The 22,465-nt window shown below is 51.4% G+C and overlaps 3 protein-coding genes across 3 annotated transcripts; 2 read left to right on the forward strand and 1 right to left on the reverse strand.

Annotated features, from left to right (window-relative positions):
• Positions 1-3: 3 nt before the first annotated feature.
• Positions 4-498, forward strand: LOC100899312 (probable 4-coumarate--CoA ligase 1; the record flags this gene model as incomplete). The annotated part of the gene is made up of 1 exon (XM_003740114.3): positions 4-498. A coding segment is annotated over one exon (495 nt), but the record flags the coding sequence as incomplete, so codon positions are not given.
• A 477-nt stretch (positions 499-975) lies between these two features.
• On the forward strand, positions 976-2,469 carry LOC100899454 (4-coumarate--CoA ligase 1-like). The gene is given in 3 exon segments (XM_029110549.1): positions 976-1,953; positions 1,955-2,006; positions 2,008-2,469. Coding segments are annotated over 3 exon segments (1,491 nt in total). The 5' UTR covers position 976.
• Positions 2,470-5,237: 2,768 nt separating this feature from the next.
• Efa6 (Exchange factor for Arf 6) lies at positions 5,238-21,211 on the reverse strand. Its single transcript, XM_029110550.1, has 12 exons — positions 21,016-21,211; positions 15,576-15,815; positions 10,379-10,685; positions 9,379-9,504; positions 8,446-8,727; positions 7,508-7,868; positions 7,175-7,431; positions 6,761-6,896; positions 6,329-6,571; positions 5,938-6,214; positions 5,576-5,822; positions 5,238-5,383 (listed from the first exon to the last, which is right to left on the reverse strand). The coding sequence occupies exons 1-12, from the start codon at positions 21,139-21,141 to the stop codon at positions 5,238-5,240; spliced, it is 2,748 nt and encodes a 915-aa protein (XP_028966383.1). The 5' UTR covers positions 21,142-21,211.
• Positions 21,212-22,465: the final 1,254 nt, after the last annotated feature.

Consider the following 22,465-nt stretch of genomic DNA (forward strand, 5'->3'; position numbering starts at 1 on the left):
AATCAGAACGGAGAGCTCTACTGCAAAGCACCTTCAGTCGCCTTGGGATACTACAGGAACGAGAAAGCCACGGCGGAAACCTTCAAAGACGGATGGTTGTTGACCGGAGATTTGGCGTTTCGAGATGACGAGGGTCGTGTAGTGATTGTGGATCGTCTGAAGCAAATGATCAAATGCATGGATTCGCAAGTTGCTCCGGCGGACCTCGAAGCCCTCCTGAGTAGAGATGAGGACGTATCCGAGGTCGTTGTCGGTGGCGTTCCTCACGAGAAGTTCGGTGAGGCTGCTGTAGCGTTCGTGGTTCCGAAGAGATTCTCGGATCTCCAACATCTGCGCGAAAAGTTGATCGAGGCAGTGAAGTCCAAGTGCGCTTTCCATAAACATCTACACGGGGGCCTATTCTTTCTGCGGTCTATCCCCGAAACCGACAGCGGGAAGTTCTCTCGGAGAGATGTTGTGAAATTACATTTAGATCAGCAGATCGAATATCTCGATTGAGATGCTAGTACGAGGCGATGAGGGTCCACGAAAGGAACCCGGAAAGACAAAGAGAAAACATCTCGAGGTTACGCTCGTAATATTTTGAAGCTCCGATTCAAGAATCGAGTCCTATATCTGATTTCAGGCCACCGGTAAAGGACACACATACACACAGTCAGAGCATGACAACAATTGCGTTTTCTACGTGCCGTCGGCGAATTATTCTGCCGTCGCGTTGGAGATCATTATACTTTCTGTTACAAAACTGATGGAACTCGAACCGAGCGGTCGCTTCACGATTATGGTGCAATAAAACTCGGTTACCGAATGCTCGCTCTCCTCATCCCACCGTCGGCGTCGTCTTTCCAGCTCCACATTCGACGAGTATATTTTAGACACTCTGAGCCCGATTCGCCTCGCTTGAACACAGATGGCGTGGCGAGTTACATCTGATGGCATCGTTCGTAGCACTCGAAGAGAACCCGTTGAGAGCATCATGTTCGGCGACTACTTCGAGAGGACATTCGGCGAGAACTCTGAAAAAGTCGCTTTCGTCAACACGGAAACGGCGGAAGAGCTCAACTACGGTGAAGTGCTCCGTGTCGCCAAGAGCCTCGCCGCCGGGCTCCAGCGGCGGGGAGTCAAGCCCCATGATAATGTGGTTCTGTGTGCGATGACTGGTTTCAAAGCCTGTTGCTACATCCTGGGACTCGTATTCTGTCAGGCTACAATTGTCGCTACGAAGCATTTCTATTCCGTGTATGAACTAAAAGAAGTTCTGAAGAACTTCCCAGAATTAAAACTCATTATCGGTGACAACGCGTCGGTCGCGAAACTGCGGGAGGCTTCAAGCGTCGAGGTCGTCAATCTCGAAGAAGAAGAGTGGGATTCGGACCGCGCCGCTGAATTCAAGCACCCCGGGGTAGCCGATCCGAAATCATCCGTTCTCTTGATGTGTTTGACCTCGGGTTCGACCGGACCCTCGAAAGCGGTCCGCCTGAGCCATTATAACATGATGGCCCACGCGAAACAGTGGTCGAAGGGCTTGGAGCGCTATTTCATGTGCAACCCAATCTCGCACCTCAGTGGCGGTGTCTGCTTCCTCATCGTTCTGACCGAAGCTCAGACGATATTCTTGGCCTCGGAAAAAGTTAGAGACAACATCGAGGAGTATTTGGATATTTGTTCCGTATTCAAGATACGGACAGCTCTCACCATGCCCGTTCTGCTCGCTCGCTTAACGGCGTACGGACCCACCAACAAGCTCGCCAGCGTCAGACGATTCTCGACAGGAGGGTCCGCTATCCCCCAGGCCCTGATCGACAAGTTCCGTTCAATTCATCCCCACATAACGATGGAAGTGATCTACGGATCGACGGAAGCGGGACTGATTCTGACCTCGATGGATCAAGACGAAATGCGAGCGTTGGCTGTGGTTCCGAACGTTGAAGTCAAGATTGTGGACCTTAAGACGAAAAACCCTGGGTCCCAATCAGAACGGAGAGCTCTACTGCAAGGCACCTCGGTAGGCTCGTGGGATACTACTACAATGAAGAAGCCACGGCAGAAGCCTTCAAAGATGGTTGGCAATTGACCGGAGATTTAGCTTATAGAGATGATGAGGGTCGTATAGTGATCGTGGATCGCCTAAAGCAGATGATCAAATGCATGGATTCACAAGTTGCTCCGGCGGATCTCGAAGCTCTTCTGAGTAGAGATGAGGACGTATCCGAGGTCGTTGTCGGTGGCGTTCCTCACGAAAAGTTCGGTGAGGCTGCTGTAGCGTTCGTGGTTCCGAAGAGGGTCTCGGATCTCCAACAACTCCGCGCAAAGTTGATCGAGGAAGTAGAATCCAAGTGTGCTCTGTACAAGCACTTACACGGAGGATTGTTCTTCGTGGCGAGGATTCCAGAAACTGATAACGGAAAGTTCTCGAGGAAAGATATCGTTGCGCAACATCTCAATAAGCAGATAGAATATCTCGGGTAGAGATGAGAAAGATGGCTCTCGATTTCCGTCACAACCCTGGATGGAACGAAAGTGCAACATCATGTTTCGGACATCTCACTGGAAATAAATTTTCGGATAAAGCCTACTTCGCCTTCGTACTCAGGAGATGAGGTGAATGATCCCGCCTCGGATGATAAAAGAAATCGCACCCCGTCCCATCGGGCTACGAAGCGAAATTTCCCGACGGGACTCAACAGCATCTTCCGAATCCTTCTCCAGCGGAATCGCGCCTTTAAGCCAACGAACAACTCTCAGCGCTTTGAGCGCGGGATCTGTGGAGGTGGTTCGCAGCCACGGAAAGAAGCTTCCAACTCCTGAAAATTATTGCGACGGTACCTGGCGTGAGAAAAAAACCTTAACAGGAAGGGACCTCTGGTCGGTGCCGTTTCGAGTCTCGCGGTCTCATCGAAAAACGATCCACAATCGTCAAAACGACCGCCGTGCTTTCTTGGTCGGAGTTCTCGCGGACGCTTCGGTCCACGTCGTCTCCATTAGAATGATCATGGGCTTTGAAATTCAAGAACCTACTCTATCATCGACGATGGCCCGCTATGATGTTTCGGACAGGTGATGAGACGGCGAACGAAGTCAACAAACGAAACAGCATTTTCTCAAATCAGAATTCACCTGTTGATAATGAGAGCACCATCTCATACTTGTACGCATCAATCTTAAGATGTATCATTTTTTATTCGAACACATAGCGATATCCTGTTCTGACAAATATCATGCTCTATTACACAACAACAGAATACACTATGTCTGATCTCGGGGTATCTGCTAGGTGAGATTCCTTCTTTCCTTTTTAAATGTACAAAACAAAAGAGAACTTGGCGGCGGACCGGTGCCGCGCGCGATCATCGTGACTAGAGCCTCGATTTCCCCTCCGGAAACAGGCATTGTAGAAAAATATATCTTCATGTCTCTTCAAGACTCCCCCCGCAGCACACTCTCGCTCCCATTCCATACGAACTTCCTCCCGCCGACACTCATCATCCACCGATCGCCGTTCCGATTTTTCGCGCGTCAGAATAATTTTCCAGTGAATCTCATTCCAATTACCTGAGAATTGACAAAGATTTGCCTACGATTGGCATTCCGACGACAAGGGATCTCGAACGATAATCCCTCCACCACGGCGGCGGGATCTTCAGTTTTTTTTCACGGCGTCTAACGAGGTCGTCGGCGATCTCCGAAGGCATTTCGAGTGATCAACGCGATCATGGGAAGGATCGACGTCGCTTTCTCGATCAACCCCAGCGACTCCATGACGAGTCGTGGCGAACACCGCCGTCTACTCCGGGGTCTGCTTCAGGACATGATGAAATCAAGCGCCCGGAAGCTCACGATTATTAGTGGTTCTGCAATCTCTCTGTAGTCTTCGTCTTTGAGACTTTGTCTATCATTTTACACAACCGATCATCATCCATTGCCACAGAGCTCCTATCTGGGCGAATACTCCAGTCTCGAATCCCTTCTTTCCTCTGATCGCATTCGCGTCCGCCACTCGGTCGCGGGAGTTCTTTCGGGACAAGACCGGAGAAAAAAACCGCGGCTTTTGATTCTCAGCGGCCTGTGGGCCGAGGAGAATCTGGTAACCTTTTCCTTCGAGTTTCTGGTCACCTTTCAGGAGAACAATTTTTCGACTCGCCGCGACCAGAAGGTTCGACCTGCAAACCGAGCACGGGCTTCTCAATACGAAACGGTCACAAATGTCAGTAGTCCAGCCATCCAAACGATTTCAGCTCTGTTGCTGAGGTTGTCAGATTCCGTGTCGAGGAACAAATAGAGGTCACAACGAACAAGAGTCGCGAGAAACGATAGAAATCGACATGACTTCCATAGAACAAGTCTAATCTGATCCTAATAGAACCTTTTCCCCCAGTTTTCGTTCCTCGTCGAGGAACTTCTCTACGAATATAACCTAGTCCGTTCGCAAGTTCCCTAGGATAAAATCCGATCGATCACATCAGGATAACAGCGACGACTCCCAGCCTTCTCAACAAATTATTCAAGTGACACGGTCTTTCAACAAGACTCTCGCGGTGCTCCATGGAATCACAGAACCTGAAACAGACCTTGGCCATCATCCTGCTAGATCTCATCTGTTTTCGGAAGAGCCGAAATCCGAGAGCGACCCTTGTGAAGGAGCGCTCCCTGCATCGAATCCTCCGAATTTTTCTCTCTCTCTCTAATTCTGCGAAGTGGGACAGCTTCCCTACATGCTCGACATCGTCCAATTATACAGGAAGAGATAAATACACTCAGCCAAGCATTCTACCTCTCACAACTTATGCACTCATTCGCTGCATACTGAGCAGGAGCTCACACGAACGCAACGGCTTCTAAACAGGGAAGTCAACGGTTTCGTACATAAGCTATTTTCATACGATTTCTGGAGTTATTGCGAAATGTTGACGTCTGAATATTCCTTACATAGTGATTGTCACCGAGAGCACAAATTCAAAGAAAAAGAGATGATAGTTATCCTATGCTATATATATGTATATGTATAAAGCTCTTAGGTCGATCTCGCAGGTCCCGGTCCGGATCCGCGCAACTGTGGCAATCGACCTCGTCTAAAAGTCTCAGATATTCCGTTCGTCCTAATTCGTTGTGTCGTACTTGAGGATCGAGAAGGTCGCGCCGGTTTCCGGATCCACCGACCTCCTCTGATCCCTCTACATGTGGCAAGCTCCCAACCTCCGCGAGGGAAGAGAAGATTGAGACCTCTCCTATTTGTTCGCCTACTCTCGAAGTATGTGGCACTTTTGAGTGGGCGGGGACTGTTGTGACGATCTCACATTATTCGACGCTGCACCACTGGAAACATGTTGATGATTGCCTGCTACAGAAGCTCCACCAGATGCTTTTCCACCTACGATGGAACTACCTGCAAATCGGAACAAAGGAATATTCCAGTCACATTGTCATGGAAATTACTTTCGGTAACCTCTCGGGAAGAATCTCTAGAACAAGGTGAAAAAGAATCTCCCTTGAGAATAGTCGAGACATCCATGATAATAGATGGGGAGTATTCGAATCGTTCCGGTCAGCGGTCCTCCCGGATCGAGTAATCACTGACCTTGTCTAATAGCCTTCGCGAGAGCGGTGGCGTACGTGTTGTACCGCTGGAGCTCGTAAACGAGGAACGCTTCCTTGACGGCGAGACGTTCCGCACGTTCCTTGTCGTTTTTATCGTGCCTCGATCCTTTACCCTTTTCCGATGTTGAATTTGGAGTGGCGTGAGACGGCGAACTCCCGGAAGCTAACTCATGCAGTTCTCTCTCGAGGCAGAGCACTCGTGCATAGTGCGACTCGAGCTGTTCTTGCTGCAAATGAACCACAGCTCTAACTCCGGATTCCCGAGACTCCGGCCGACAGGAGAAGGTACGATCATCGGGGTTGATCCGAAATTAGAAAATACGTCACCAGGAAAAAACTCACAGGCTTCAGCCGAGTGTGCGAGATAGGCAAGGTGGGCCTTTGAAACTTGGCGCTGCTGGATGTCGGAGCCGCGAGCGCCGGAGCGGACAAGGCGGCAGCCACGCAGTTGATAGTTTCCACCCACTGCTGGCAATCCTCATCCGACACCGCCTGGAAGAGGAATTCCGCCATGTCGGCCGTCTGCAGTCGGAACACCCAGGGCCGTTTCGTGTAATCGGTCGCGACCGTCGCCAAACAATGGTGCACTGGAGTCGTGTGTTGCATTGAATCTGTGAGACTGAAATCGAAGGGACAACAATGCTTACTTCAGAATGCCCCTCATCGATCGAGTCCGGGAAAAGGCCGCGATGAACATAACTCCGACGTTCTCGCAGAGGGACACTATCAATACCTTTTCATCTCTTCGCCGCTCTTCTCATCCTTGTGGAGCAGTAACAGAAGGTCGGATAGCTTAGCGTACAGCGTCTTCCAGCCCCGTTTGCCACGCGGAGTCTTTCTGCCTCCCGGATCTGAGCAACACTTTCTTACGAGGTATCCTTTGCGGAAATCTTTGGCTAGACTGGCGGATTCTTGGTTTCCGCCGGTCCCACTCGAAGAGACAGAAGATTCCACGCGTTGTGCTGGCTCAAAATCTCTGCGGAGACGAAGTGACATCAGTCGAATCGTTGAATTCTTCGATATGCTCATTCCTCGCCCCGCCAGTTCCTGCTCGATTTCGCGTACTCAGCACCGCGACGGGCACCGCTCAGGAACGACTCCAGTCGAACTGAACGCTGGAAGCGTTCCGGCAGTAGGAACAAGAGACCGTCAATAATATACTCACGAAGCCCATCTAATTGGCTGCTCCTTTATTGCCTGGAATAGGTGTCGTAAGAGATCCTTAGGGAAATCCTTTCCGTCATTGAGCCCCGAAAGGTTTTGAGCGAAATCCTGTGCTGTCATGCGTCGTCGCGTCAAGCCTGCTGAAAGCGAGGATGAGAAACATTTCATCTACGGAAGTGCACTTCAAAAAGTCAACTCATCGTCCCGTCTTCGAATTCAAAACTTCCGACTGCTCCCCGCCGGTGGCAGGGATTTCCGTCGAGCTCCGCGTTTTCGCAGAGCACGACTCCCTACGCCCCGCCTCGCTTTGCTCCTCAATCGAATCGAACGTGAGAGGAAATTCAATCAGACTTTGAGCTCCGAGGGCGTGCTTTGTCAGACGAGATGGTCGGGAAATTTCTTTTCTTCCGCTCACCTGATCCGTGGAGATCCGTGTTGAGTAACATCAGAGCACAAGTGAGCGTATGAACGGCATCTTGAGATGTCAACTGACAGTCGGGGTTACAGTCGAGATAGCGTTTGCTGAAATGCACTAACACTCGCTCCCGTTCCTGCGTCTCGCCTTGCAGGCAGAATTTGTCCAGGAAGAGCCTCAGAGCTCCGTCGAGACTCAGTCCCGCGAAGTCGAAATGCCGCAGATACTCCTCAGCCACGCATCGCGAGAAATCGTTGCTGAAACACGAAGTCGTCAGCACGCGGCCGTGAAGAATCGCCGGAACCGAATCGGATTTTTCGTCTCAGTTCTCACTTCTTCGAAAGGTGATGCGACACGTCGACTTTCTTAAATCCTTCGAGATTGTAAAGCCGCTTCGCGAGCCGCAGCGCCGATGGGACATCCACCGAGGTCTTCGTCTGTGTTGGCAGAGGGAGGACGAGGGGGCTTATTGCAGGGTGATCCACCTCGTCCGGTGATGACGGTGGTGAGACCGTGGGCACCGGGGGCGGAGGCGGAGTTGGCGCTTCTACGACGGTGGGAACGTAGTCCTGAGCCGTCGTCGGTGATGGCGACGTCGTGACGACACGCCGTTCCTCGGTGAAACTTTCCTCCTTGAAAAAGCTCAAGGAAGATTCGTCCATCGAATGGCGTTGCCAACTCGCGCTGCTGGTAACTGGAAAGAAAAAAGAGGTCTGTTGTCTATGCGGGCAAAATGACATGGGCTTCCGCCCGGTGACAAATCGCATCCCTTGCCGCCGATCACGCTCGGTCCAATCATCCATTCGCATCAATATCAATTACCGTCAGAACCCCGTGATTCTTGATCTCATTTAAAATGGTCGAACGATCTGTTCGTTGGATGCCGCGCGTAACAAAAAAGTATATCCCCTCGTTGCATAGTAAAAAAAACGGTGGGAGCTCATTCATAATGGGGGTTGTGGGAATCGATCCCAAGAGATGAATATTTTCGACAACAAAGAGCTCCGCCGCAGGTCCGTGATGAACCCGCAAGTCGATCTCCGCGAGAATCGCCCGCATCCTGGTTGCCGAGTAAGGAGAGAAAAATTGTCGGGAACTCGGGTCCTGTATGCAAAGGCGATCTCGCTTTCTCAAGAGGAGACATCTCTACCCACAACGGGATAGGGGACGGACAGACAGCGCCTCCCGTATGGACTGTTTGCCCGGGGTCCCCGTTGGGAACTCGACCAGCTGCGAAGACCGAGTGCGGGCGGGCTGGCGGGCGGTTACACGTAGCCTACCTGTGGTTGTCCTCGTGGTTTGCTGGATCCGAGAGGAGCTGCAGTTAGAATGTCTGGATGTGGATCTACGCATTCTGCTTCCACTGTTGCTTTGACCGTCGAGTGCAGGATGTCTCAGATGGGCTTCACTCAGGTCTGGCTCGAGCCAGTCGTCGTCCCGGGAGAAGTCGTCGCTCGGAGATATCGTATTAGCAGTCGACATGTCAAAGTCCGAAAATCCCGCACCCAGCTCCTCGCTCCCGAACGCAGAAACCAATTCCGAAGTGCATTCTCCTAGAAGGAATTTCCTTGAATAGCTCGTACCATACACGCGGGACACCGTCCTGCTTCGCGTGCCCGAGCTGCGGAACCTGCGACGCCGAAATCGAACCGAACAAGGCAACATCGCAGAACGATTCCTTGTTTGTCGTGTTCTCGCTTCGGTGTTCGCAAGTCCTGGATCTCGAGTCGCGAGCGCTGAACGATCGAACGCGTCCGCTTTCGGCCGACCCCCAATGAACTCATAGTGCAGTGTAACGAGTCAAGTCGTGATTGATCGACTGGCTGGCTGGTTGAGCAACTGAAGGGAACCCATCCGGCCCATTGAGGAGCGAAACGCGCGCGTATTTTTAGTTCGAGGGCTCCTATTTATGGATAAAGGTGGATGACTTATTCGGGTGGCATGCAAACTCCCGAGTGATGGATACGGGTATAAATAGATCGGCACTCAATGCAGATGTCAAGAAAACTCGTTCCACGACTCCGCGGGAGTTGGCGGCGCGAGCCGCGACCGAGCGAACGGACAGTGCAAGGAACGAAAGACAGGCCAACACGAGTAAGCGACAGGGGGAAAACACGAAAGCAAGCAATGCGGAAGTGTCACTCGAATCTCCGGTTCAGCTTTAGTGAGCAGGCAATCTGAGAGTTCCATAAACTGTCACCTACCAGTCGTGGCATTCGTGTGCTTAGACAAGGTGACCCTTGAGGCCTCGGAGTGGTCCTCGTCTTCGGGAGAGCTCTTCAATTCTTCTCCCCCCGATTCGAGGCTTTTCGTAATAATTATTGCATCCCCTGTTGTGTTTCCATCACCACCACCATCACCGACAACACCGACAGTAGCGGGGACGACAGCGGCAGCACCGATCAGCAAAGCAGGGGAGAGCAATAAATGAATCGAGATTAGGGTTAGTGATGATGACATGAGTCTTTGCTCGACTAGTTAATGATTGATGAGGCCGCACTATAGACACTGCAACTCCGAGAGGGTTCCCGGAACACGATCCCTCGCTTGTCGGTGTTTTCCTCGTCTCTCCCGTCCCGTGTCCGCGAGTCCCGGTCCGAGGGAATTGTGACGCGCCGTCGACAAGGTGGGAAAATGCTGGTTTCCGAACACTTGGGAAGCACATGGTCGTTCCGACAATAAGTGAACGATGGATTTGTGTTTCCCAATTGATTAATTAGTTGCATCTATTTCGCAGTAAAAAGTGACGACACAATCACCGACGGGGCTTTCGACCGAAGAAAGTCGTTCGAGAAAATCTGACGAAATTGTTCGTGTTCGAGCGCTCAGTTTTTTCGATAGTCTACGATGACTCGAATCTAATGGAATTAATAATAATGATGATACATCGATGATCTAGATGATAGTTCTTATCCTCGAGACTATGCCTCGATCGAATCATGTGTACTAATGTCTTAGAGAGGAACATTCATTTTCGACAAAATGCGGGGATTCCTCCTCATGGTTCTGGGGGATAATTTTCCAAAATTCTCAATCCTGGGGATTCCCTCCGTGACAGCTACTCCGGAAGTCCCGCGGTGCTCCAAGCTCTGAGAGTCTTCTCGGAGCCTTCCGTCGGGATCCCAAGATTCCGACGGCTGCTCTGTGCACTCGGCCGACTGATCCGTGACCTTCGGCTGCATAGGAGTACTACGTCCCACCTACCCGTCATGATGAACGCCTCGGCGAGTTTCTTCCTTTCGGTGCTGTTGCTTTTGCGCATCTTCGTAACGTGAGTTGTTTGCGACGCTTGTTGCTCTTGCATCTGTGTTTGCGACTGTGGCTGAGGGTTGATCGATGAGTTTTCATCTCTGAGATGACCTGACTCGCCGATGTGATTATTTTGATTCGAATCTGTTCTGCGGCCGCCACTGATTCCTCCTCCACCGGGAAAACCGTTCGATGCTGTTGTCGGACCGGCAGACTGAATCATTTTAGTGTTGCGGCCGCCTGTCAATCGTGGAAGCGAAACCTGGAACGGTAGAGGTAGCTCGTGTCAATTCGCAAGCTTTTCGGCTTCCATCGGGTCTGGAATCTGGAAGAGATATTTTTGAGTGAAGCCGACTGAAGGATTGCTCGGAAGCGATCCGCGGGAGTCGAGGGGACGAATGACGCTGCTAACGGGGTAAATAGGTTTCAAATAAGTCTCAAATCTGTGCCGACTCAGCACTCCGGAGCGAGTCTGGAACTCTCTCCCCAGTACCTGTCTTCATTGTCCTCTCCCTCCTCAGCGCCGTCGGGGCCATGCTTGAGCTCCGAGTAATGAATTCGTTCAATTATCAACGTCGACTCCATATTGTCGCCGACAGCCGTGGCTTAAGAGCTCGCCGAGAATGGAATATCCGAAGCGCCGAGGACACCTCCACTAAATCATCGTTCAGATTTTCCAGCTGTACGGGGATGATCAGGTAATGAAATCGAGGATCTGCTCAAGGCCTGTCCTCGGCTGGTCTCGGAGCTCCTTCTCCATAACGAGAACTATACTCTTCTCTGAACATGCGGGGCAGACAAGAGAAAAACCACGCTGAACTCATTCTGTCAATCCCTCGGTTGATTGTGGGGAATGAACTCCTGGACATTGTGCAGACGGCGTGTGGAAGCCGAGTGCTCTGTAGCTACAGGATGCACTTGGCTATTATGCTTTCTCATATTTCACCGCAGAACGCCATGGTCGGGGAGTGTTCCCTGGCCGCGCGAAATATTGGCGCAGTGTTTCCATAAGTCCTTCAGTCGGATAGGCGGACATGCTTTTGGCGCCTGCCCAATATCGCACCGACCGAGACTCAAGTGTGGACGCTCCGAGCACCAGCCAACGGCGCGCAGCGAAGGCGTTTCCCATGAAAGTTTGCCCTCGGATACTCTGAAGCGACTCCAGGGAGGTCTACGATCGAGATCGCGAGATGGTGAACGATTTCCACGCGAGAGTGAATTTATAAACGACGAGCCGGGAGGGCGCTCCGCGCCCTCGCGGCTCAATTGCCCGCACGCCGGATGCGATTCTATCCAAGGCCCGAGCGAGTTTGTCGAGTGATTACGACGGAAAGCGTGATACCGATTCGCAATGAATGAGTACGACACCAAAGAGCATGAACACATGAATTAGCATGAGAAAATGATGCGATGCTTTCGCAGGCCTGAACGAATTTGTCGTGAGTAATCGGCAGTTATTGTTCTGAGGAATATCTGATATGGAGATTCCCTTTGTCCGATGTATGCCTATCTGATATCTGAATGATAGCACGACGCATGAGCAGTTCACAACTGTGCTTACAGTTTGGAATCTCTATTCACGGGTCGATTCGCGGGCGAATTGAAGCAACGCCTCCGACTTATCTTGGGCATGGCGAATTCAATGAGGAGACCTCCTGAGCCTCGTGACGAAACTCCACAGATCACAAAAAAACACTGCTTAGGTCTCTCGTACTTGTCACTGAATCTCTCGAAGAATGTAGGCAAACCGCGCGTGAGTCCCAAAGTTCTTTTTGTCGAAGATGTTCACGACAGAAAACTCTGATTGGAGTTCAAAAAGATACATGGATGCAGAGTCGGACTCTCCCATCGCTCCCATGGAGCAGGAGAAATGATTGCACAGTAATGAAAACAGGTGAAATATATGGGCATCGCTTATCAGATACGCTAAAGAATTATAGAAGAAATTTTGGAAAGCATTACGTTCGATCTCGTAGCTCTCGATTCTCCTCTGATGATCGAGTGGAGAACCCCGATATTTGGTTCAATGCCGGACCGATATTACTGCTTTATTCTATAGGGGGAGAAATTATCATTATCAAATTAGATCATGCTGAAATTAGTAGGCTGCTGCGACGTCTCTCGAATCGCGCGCCTTGCCGGAACGGTCGTGGCATCATGTGGAGAGGAGTGGTGGAGAGGATTTCGTTTCCAGCGAACACTGGAGAAAAACTTGATAATTTTCCGGAATAACTCGAGAACGATGCGATTGATCGAGTGGAAAAGTACTTCTTACGCTAGCGGGAATGATTCGGCATCGAGTCAAAGTAACTTGAAGTCTTTTGACAGACAAATAATCCCGATATTTGGTACAATGACGGACCGACATTACTGCTTTATTCTATAGGGGGATTTGACATGAGCATTCGAATTCGAAAAGATATGCAAGATGAGAATATGTATGAACCTAGGTAAATGAATATATGTGAGACGCTCCGTAGAGGGAGATCCCGGACGGCGGATGCTCTCCCAATCGTCCGGATATTTTTCTCCGCAAATCAAGCCTCGCCTCCGGAGTTGAACCCTCGATCGGAGTCCGTCCCCGGCGAATGTTTCCCCATCGGCTTCCCGGAAGCCTTCGAGCCACACTGGCGAGAATGTTTTTCTTTCAGCTCTCCTTCATTTCTTCCAACTCCAAGAGTTTGACTCCGCCGAGTCACTTCCGACCGGGAGTTCACTTCGAGCAGACAGCGATCCGTTTCTCGAGGATCTCCACAGAAATAAGTGCACTCGATCGGGTCATTTGCCCGCTTCGAATCCCTCCTACAGCGTCGAATAAATCGGAAGGAACTCACGTCGAATATCAGGAAGGCCTGCATCCAACAAAGCAGGATGCCCACTTGACCTGGAGGCTTCACCATGCAGAGTACTGTCTGACACTTGCAGAGCGCGTCGCCGATCTTCAGCTTCCAGTTGCCTTCGCCCATCTTCGTTCGAGTAACTATGTGTACGGAGCACTAATTAAGACGATGTCGAGGTGGCTGATTCGCAGCTCGTGCCATGAACTCGCACAGCGGAGGCTCGAACGTCCGTCACCGCGACTCCGAGGGTCCGAACTGATTGGTGTCCAGGCTTTGCCGCTCATGTGTATTTAGCTGAGTCGGTTCCCTCAGTGAAACTCTCGCCAGGCCACCCCGGTGTTTTCCTCGAATCTTGCATCATATCGTGCAACCTCCTGCAGAGCTCATTGGTGCTCGCGACGGCGACAATCAAGGCTGTCAAAGTGACTCAATGAGAGTAAAAGCGAGCCGGCGTTCTGAGACGCGGTTCAACAACCGGTCCGACAACTGGAAGAGAACCGCCAACCAGACCGCCGCGAAGAACCGTCAGTCGGCCTCTGAGCGAGGCCATCTCTAAGCCTAACTCATTTCCAGAGCACCATCAGAAACTACGACGATTTCAGATAGAGTCACATCACGCATCAGATTTCCCCTATTGAGCTGACTGCGAGAGTGTCTGCGATTATTTCTGTGAGGATCGAACGCTTGTTCCCGGTCCGGATCGCCTCGATAGAGCCTTTTCTCGCGGGAGGAGGGAACTTTTTGAGAGAGAAAACAAGCGGTTTCCCGATACACCAATGACGGCTTATCGATATTGGTGATGTTCAGTGGATGCGGGAGAGACGGGTCGGACTAGTGCATGCTGTTTCGCGGTGTCCTGTATCAAGAGCAACAGGACGAATCCCCAGGGCTGGATTTTATCTTTCTTCCTAAGGATTGCCTTACCTCTAAATTGAAATACATAAATGAGATAGAGACTATAAATGAGATAGGGCTGGAGACATGCTTGACGTAAAGGCCTGACTCTTTGGGAGAAGTTCTTAAATCACAAGCAGCAGCTTGCCGCATGTCATCACAGCAACCTCCATTCTCCTGGGGATCGAGACCGCGGGATCGACAGGAACCTCAGGCGGAGCCAGGAGCGGAGCTCTCTAGGAAAATCAGCGCAAAAGGAAGAGAAACGTTCCGCCGATAAATCTGTCTGATCGTCGCTAATGGAACGCTGACCAATTAGACCTCGGACGGTGAATCAAATTATTCATTGAAATCGAGGTCCTCTCGAAAAGCTGGAGATCGCTACTAATGGTCATGCTTATGACTCTTGACCATAACTTCCCTCATCAACCACGTCCTGTCCGCGGAGCTCCGTTTCGCCCCGCCTCTTCCTGCTTCACAATAGACCCGATAAAAATCAATCTTGTAAGTCATGGGGGTAGCTTTGAACCCTACGGGAAAAAGCCTCAGAAAATAGAACACGGTCGCTTCCTTAATGTTCTCTCGGATCCCAAGCAAGCAGAGAGTCCAAGTGCCGAGGCTCGGATTGAAGGTGGACTCTGCGCTTCCTCGTCGGACGGTAACGGAAGTGAGCGTCAAATCGGGGAGCCACCGAGAGGAAATTGCGGAGAAATTAGTGGAAGAGCTCTGCTCCGTTTCCTCCGAATCATCGGAGTCGATTGGTAGAAAGCGTTTCGGGGCAAGCAGAACGTCCTGATATTGGAGAACAAGTGCGGAATCTGCACTTTTCCCATCTAAGAGACCGGAGGGGCTGGTGAAGGCCTGGCATGACTTCAGGATGGGAATCCATCGGGATCAAAGTTCATCGTCTTCGCATCGAGACGGTTCACTGATCCCTGAATTCCTCAGGGGTCCGTCGAGGAATCCGAGCTTTGCGGGAAGCTAATTCAACCAGAGCTCAAATCAACCGCATGCTCAGTACCGACACAATAACCCGCACCCGCTTGTTCTTCAAGACGGATGCAGCCGGATGAGCTTTACGATCCCAGAACTGTTCGAGACGTTTGAAATCTGCTTGGAAGGCGTACGGGTATTGGAAATCGAGAAGTATTGGAACCATTCCCCCGAAGCGGACTGACAATAAGAAACTCTTCGGAGTCTATCTCGGCGAGAATGCGCGAAACCGATCGGTGAGTTAATGAAAATTTCCTTGGGGAACATTGGGAATGAGACCATTAGATGGGAAACTGGGGAGGGGGACGGAAAGGAGCGTCCGTACGCTGTTCCACGCCATTTTCTGTTTACCGTGAAGGGGAAGATTCTGTAGAACCTGCGTCAGTGTTAGTGCGACCGATGGAGTCGTGGAGGAGGATACTCACTCTGTTGGAATGATTTCTGTCGTTCTCTGTGGGAACTTGCTCCGGTTTTGATGCGTATGATTCGCAAGAAGACAGCGGATCTCGTTGAGGACTGATCTGATTTGGCTTGTTTTTGTAGTTCTTCTTTATGACCAGGGTGACCTCATCACGAGCGAGACGCAAATGTTTTAGCAGCTGGCGGATGTGAACGTCCCCCGCCACCAGGCTGTCCACGGATACGATTTCGTCGCCAGGTTCAAGCTGGAATAGAGGAGAGCAGGGATGATGATCGTTAATATTCTATTCATTGAGAGACTTGTAAATATCGAGTATTAACGAATGAGCTGTTGATAGTTTCTCCATCGGCATTCAGCGAGTGATTTCCCTCGGGGATCGGGAAGCATCTCCGCGGCTTTAGAGAGAACCGTTTCGATCCCGCTCTCACCCGGCTTTCGCCATTTCCGCGCAACATCTGACTCCGGCGAGTAAAACGACACCCGATAGAATCGAGTGGGTCGTTGCGAGCCTGACCGGCGGCTTGTACCTATTACTCACGCAGCTCAACAGGAAACCGCCGCACCGCGTCGTCGTGGCAGCTTCGTTGTTAATGAGCTGTCGTTCGTACGTGTTTTCGGGTGGATTATTCGAATCGTTAACGAACTTCTTCAGACCGAAGTAGGAGAAACTCAACCGACGGTAATGACGTAATGACCGATACAACCAATTCGAATTATAGCCAAGACGAGTCGCTCAACGGACTGTCCCGTTCATCATTCAGTCCGAAATTGCGCAAATGAAGCAAGACACACTAATTCGAACCGCCCAGTATTCGAGCTGAGTATCAAGTCAAGACCGGAGAGCCATTGTTCGGGGGAGAAGTCTGATCCGTTTTCCTATCTCGAAAGTCTGGGTTCCAGTAAGGAGGATATCTTAATGATGATGATTCCTCCTGCGTAAAACACACCGGAACCGTCTCTCGGTGACTGATGACTCACGAGCCGCACATCACCGTCGAGTGACAACGGGACTTTCGCTCAAGTATACTCTGGCCCTCCGGTCTCTTTTTTTATGCTCTAGGGAGGTTCCTTATGATCGACTTCAGCGCTCATCTGCATCGCTCCGCTCTTATACAGCTAGGTCAAGAGCGAATTATGACAAAAACTCCGAAGTAGAGGCATCGCATCGCTTTTTCTCGCGATCAGCGCGATCCTACGGAGTGGAGCAACAAACGTTCGGGGCTCAAATACTCGGACGCGATTCTCAGTCAGAGTTGTAGAGTAGTCGAAGAACGACCGGACCTCCAATGAGAAGAAATTCCTTATTCGTGCGACGTGATGGCTGACAGTGCGGCAAACAGAGCGGAAATGAGCCTTAACCTCAATTCCTCCCGGACCGGAAAGGACCGAGATGATACATGAGCATGAATTCCGGAAGTTTACTTAGTCGACGTCCCCTCCTTCCTTTGTCTCTCCATTTCCCCAACGAACCCGGGCCGCGGAGCAAGGAATGAAGGGAAAAACCGTACATTCGAAGGTCCCGATGAAGCGTCGCGCCATTGGAATTTGAGCTATTGGAGGCTCTCGAAAGATTTTCCAATCTTAGAACCTCTCGATATCATGAATCGTGACGACGCATAACACTCGACTCAATGGTGTTTGCCGACTCAAGGGTCTACTTCTCAGAGCCTCAGAACTGGATCCTTGCGAAATCCAGCAACGGAAACTGTTGCATTCGCTCGAATGACCCGAACACAGGGAGCTCCTGACGAGCTCCTTCTGACCCGATCTAATTTCCTCTCACGGGATATCAAATTCTCTTCAATCCGAACCCTCGGGAAGAGGCGGACTCTGATGGGTTCCAAGAGGTCTCCCTAATCGATACTGGGCATAGTTAAGAAGGGATCATGGGCATTAGGTCCTGGAGCGGATTACGTGGGATGCCTCCCTATGAGCGAGCCCCCTTTAGCGGAAGCTTGGCGTGGTCCGATGCAGCTGCCATGACGAAGACGACGCTGCCGATCCATCAGCGTGCCATGCCCCAATTGTCAACACGTACAACGATGGCGGTCCCGAGAGCGGCGCGAACAAAGGGAATCAATTCCAAAACCATTCCAACGGTCAGACTGAGAGCGGGAAGATAGGTACCCTCTCGAGAAGGGACTGATTCCCCTACTAGCAACAATCAACCATCCGATTCGAGACAAGGAAAATTCCCCTTGGAAGACCAGGTAGCCGCATGAGCTCGGGTCGTTTCGCTTCTGGAGAACGTCAAAAGACCGAGTTCTGTTGCGTTCTGTCATGCGGCTCTTCCGAGAGCTCCGGCGTCCATGGGGCAAATCAAGAGACTCCGTGAATATGAAGATCGCGATACTCTGTAATTGACCGGATCATGTACCGGGGTATCGGATTTCCTGCTAATGCTAATAATAAACCTCTCTGCCAACAACGGATTCCGTCTATGACACGTAGAGCTCGCTTGGCATCGGCAGGACTCGGATGACCGACACCCGCATGTCGCAAGCATCGTCGGGGGCAGTAGACGAACGGGTGATCAGGACTACTGAGGCCTATGTTTCTTCCGCTACACTGGCCGCACACTCGAAACTCACAAACAGACAAGCATCGAGTGGACAGAGAAAGAAGGAGGGCAACAAACTCCGGCGTTCAGCTGAGACTGAATGCAGATTCTCGAAACCTCCAGAGGTGCCACAGCTGTCCAGACGTTTGCAACACAAAACGCTTGCTCCGCCACTGGACGGACTAAGCGTCGTCTGGAGAGCGGCTAGTTCTAAATGCAAATCAGCCCTCTTTCCAATCGCGTGGAGACAGCCCTAAGGAGGGATTCCCGTCTGGAAGCCGACCGAGATCCGGGTCTGGGAACCACTGAGAGGTCGACCGCGTGGGTTCATTCTCCTCATTAGTGGGGAAGCCTCGGAGAACAAAGATTCGTTGTCACGATCGTCGAGGACCAGAGATCCAATGTGAGGACGCGAAGACTTTTTCCCAAGATGTTCACACAATCGCTGACGAGCTCTGTTGTTTTGTCATTGGCAGGAACAAAATGCAGTGGAACAACATGAAGGACGGATGCATAGTGTGCCCGTCATCCATCATTGCCGATGTTTTTCTTCGGGAGGGAGAGCTTCGAGCCGTTGCCAGAATCTCCCCCTCTCGGGAATGATCGGAAACTCTCTGACAAGAGGTCGAAATCCGGGATATCTTTGTTTGGGCTCCGTGAAGTTGAATGAAGGGAAAGAAAGAAGCCGCCGTCATACGAAAACACAGACTCTCCGGGGAACGATCATTAGTGTCTGGAAATAGAATCATGAGGAAACATAGCCAACGAGCCGCCTTGGAACCCGTCGGTGTCTAGAAGCGTTTTCGGAAGCAGTCGGTCCGCCACCTTTAGCCCAAGCAAGGCGGCGGGCAAAAGTAGGGACCTGGTCGAATTCGCTCGTCATTCAAGCTCGTCCCGATAACTTGAAGCAATTGCCACCACCGAGCGCCGCCGCTGTCATGTGGGCCGCGAGCGTACGTGCCCGAAGTGACTCGCGCTCGATGCATCCGTTCATCCATGACATTCTCCTGATCAACAGGCAGAAACGGAAATCAAATTTAATTTAGCGGAGTACTCGGGAACAGGCGGGAAGTGCGTTCGGTAATCTCATCGAACGCACGGTCGGTGCGAATTTCGTACGAGAGCAAAGAAGCGCACCGGGAGCTTTCTCGATCCCCGTTCACTCACAAGTCGCGGAGACGACTCCTCGGAAATGCAAAAGTTCAACTACGAGGCTCGCTAGTTCGCGCAGCGAGTCAGTCGCTGTAGAAGCTGCTCAACCAATTTGATGGTCTTATAAGTCCCGATTCCGATTAACAAACAACAAGGACCGCGCAGACAGCGTAAACCCTTCTCTGATATGAAGCCCGTGGACGCTCATAGCGGTTGACCTCATTCAAGCGGAGTGCGCTTGCCGTGAGTCATTTCTCCGCGCACATTCGGGCACTGGTGGGCACCGCAAGCTCTATTGGCGTCCGGCGATGCTCTCCGCAATCTATGATTTCATGCCGAGATCGTTTGACATATTCATCACGAATAATTTGGCTTCAAGAATGCGGAGTAGACCGCACAGCGAGCACGCGAGGAGGCGCCATCGCAGATTTGACTTGACGCTACCGGTGCATCGTTGACCCCGTAACACTCTCGAGCGGATAATTCATTTCTCCGACTCATTGGGAAGCTCCGAATTCCATCACGGAAACCCCGAACCGAATTTCGGCCTTCACCAGGAGGCCTCCGACTCGTTTTTCGATTCCAGCAAGGATCCTATCCCATGGGATGGAAAACAAACCCTATTCCTGAACACCTCGTATTCGAACGCAGGAGGGGAACTCCTGGGAACGTGATCGATACTCTTCGAATCCAATATTTGTTCCATCTATCGTGAACCTCCTGCGTTCATGGGAACGAGCGTGGTATCATCGCTACGAAAAATCGGTCTGGCGAGTTCTGTCAGAGTCTGGCTGGCGGAGCCCGTTATACCGAGAGCGACTCTTCTCCACTGCGCTCAACCGACTGGCTCGATGATTGGCTTCGGAGGTCTACTCTGCGAGGCGCTTCCGCTTCTCCGATAATTATAATCATCATCGACATTCGAAGCGGGCTTCCGAAGCTCTCGGATCGCGCCGTGTTGGAATCGGGAACGAAATCCTCCGCAACTGAAATTAAGTGCGCGAGAAAAAGTGCACTTGTTCAGCAAACCGGGCGGTTCCGCATACTGCGCGGCAAGGTGGAAAGTTGTTCGCAACCGAGCACGCGACGAGCCGGGGGCAAATCCGGCCGGATACATCGATGAAGAGTGGGCGAATCGAAACTACCACTCACCAGGCAGGATCACTTGCACCGTTGAGACTCACATGGTATAAGTCTGGGGCGGGGATCTCACAACCATCTCAACTATGGCCACCAGAGAATCTGCGCGCGCATCCTAAACAAACTCAGGCCGGTCACCCACCCTCCTCCACCAACCCCCTCATCAAATTCCGAGCGCGCGACAATGCTCGCTTCAATATTCAAGTTCTTGACGCCATTTCCCGCATAACACCATCGATTGCCTTCTCGGGAGCGCTCCTGAGAGAGGAGGAATCTCCAATTCCTACCGAGTTTTCGAAGGAAAAGCTTAGGCATTCAGACACCAGTGTCGTCCCAACGGGCTCCCTCAGACCGAAAACGCGTCAAGCGTTGCGAGAAGTCCGTGTGAAACGAAGCTTTCAGCACCTACCCCAGCCACATACCAGAGAGAAATTCGCTCTGACAGTACTGACTTCTACTTGCAGTTCACGGAGCCCATCCGGCCCTGAATTATACCGCACTCATGGGAAGCCCCGAAGTGCAGCCGAAATTATAGAAGAGACGAATCCTTGGAATGATGGGTTGCCGAGAATGAAAAAGAAAGAACACAAACCAGTCCGGCCGTAGGTCCGTTGAGGGCGACGTCCGATATTGTGGGAGGTCCGTCTCCACAGTGGCGAATCCGGAATCCGAAACCGTTCAGAGAATCCGAACGCCGGAGCCGTACTTCGACAACCATTTCGGTAGGCACTTAAGACTTATCCAATTGTTTCGAACGTCTCATCACACACAGAAGCCGGAGCTCGATAGTTCTCGCTAGCTCAAGGAACAACCAGCCGGTCGGCGGTCAGTGTTGATCTCTCCGGATCAGACCCGGTCTTGGTTGTTCTTTGCCTCAACGCTCAAGCAACATTCGATGCGAAGATCGCTAATGCGTCTGTCCGAAATCCTGGCATTCCGTGAGGTCGTGCGTCTGCCAATGCCACGGGGAATCCGTACAAGAAGTACGGGGGTAAAGTTAAATGAAAATATTCTCTGTCGATGGGAGAGGGGAGCCGATGATGCCTGTGATCTTCCCAGAGAGTCTCGGAGGAATCGGGCGCTCCTCTCTGCGAGTGCTGAGATTGAATGGAATTCACTCTCTCACTCAGCGCCTGAGAACAAAATACGAAGACTCTCTCGTCGAAAATGTTGCGTTAAACAACGTGACCGAGGGTAAAGCTAGATATTGGGAGGATTCGCACGTTACACGCGAATTCGCACTGAACTGCTCTCATTTCGTGAACCGACATTAGATTGTGCTGGGGCTTGTCGGGGGGTGTGTTCTTCGTGAGCAGCATCTTGACTTAAGTCGAGGCTCGTCACCCCGGCTCCTGGAAGCGTTCGCGAGCTTCGTCGTAGCGGAGCTCATGCCGAGCGAGATCTGGAGAGCCGCACGCCATTTTCCCAGACGCTTTTTGCGGAGGTTATCGTCATCCTCCTATTCTGTGCACCAGTCACAGTGGCACTCTTTGGATAGAGCCTTGATGAGGCACTCTGACTGCTATCGAGATTCCGCGATCCATCCCACGATAAAATGCAAAATGCGGTAGCGGCAGAAGTCCCAGCGGTCATCTTGATTTCCCCATTGCACCGAATGAGCCCGCTACGATGTGACAGCGCGCCGGAAGTTGCTCCGAGGAATTGATATTTTTACGGATTCTTCGTAGCTAGCCTGATGTTGTTTCTCCGTTCATTAGCATGGAAGAAGGCCAACAAACTCCCAGGAAGTCATTAGGTTCCTCTGCCGCCTTCTGAGCTATCTAGAAAAGGCTTAGCTTCGATCCCAAGCCTGCTGTCCCGGCATCGGACCTGAGAATAAGGGCGCTACATTCCATTCTATGGAAACAAGTCGACTGAATGTTGACATCTCCGGCTCTTCGGACAGCGGTAATGGAGAATTTGTATCTTTGATCCTGAGATGCTTATCCGTCAGAACACAGGGCAGGCCTATCGATTTCTCAGCCGCCGAGCCTTCGGATCCTTCTTCGATTCGCTCATGCTGGCTATTCTCGCGAGTTTTG

The sequence above is a fragment of the Galendromus occidentalis genome, unplaced genomic scaffold (assembly GCF_000255335.2).
Source record: "Galendromus occidentalis unplaced genomic scaffold, Mocc_1.1 scf7180000076735, whole genome shotgun sequence".
Taxonomy (NCBI): Eukaryota; Metazoa; Arthropoda; class Arachnida; order Mesostigmata; family Phytoseiidae; genus Galendromus; species Galendromus occidentalis.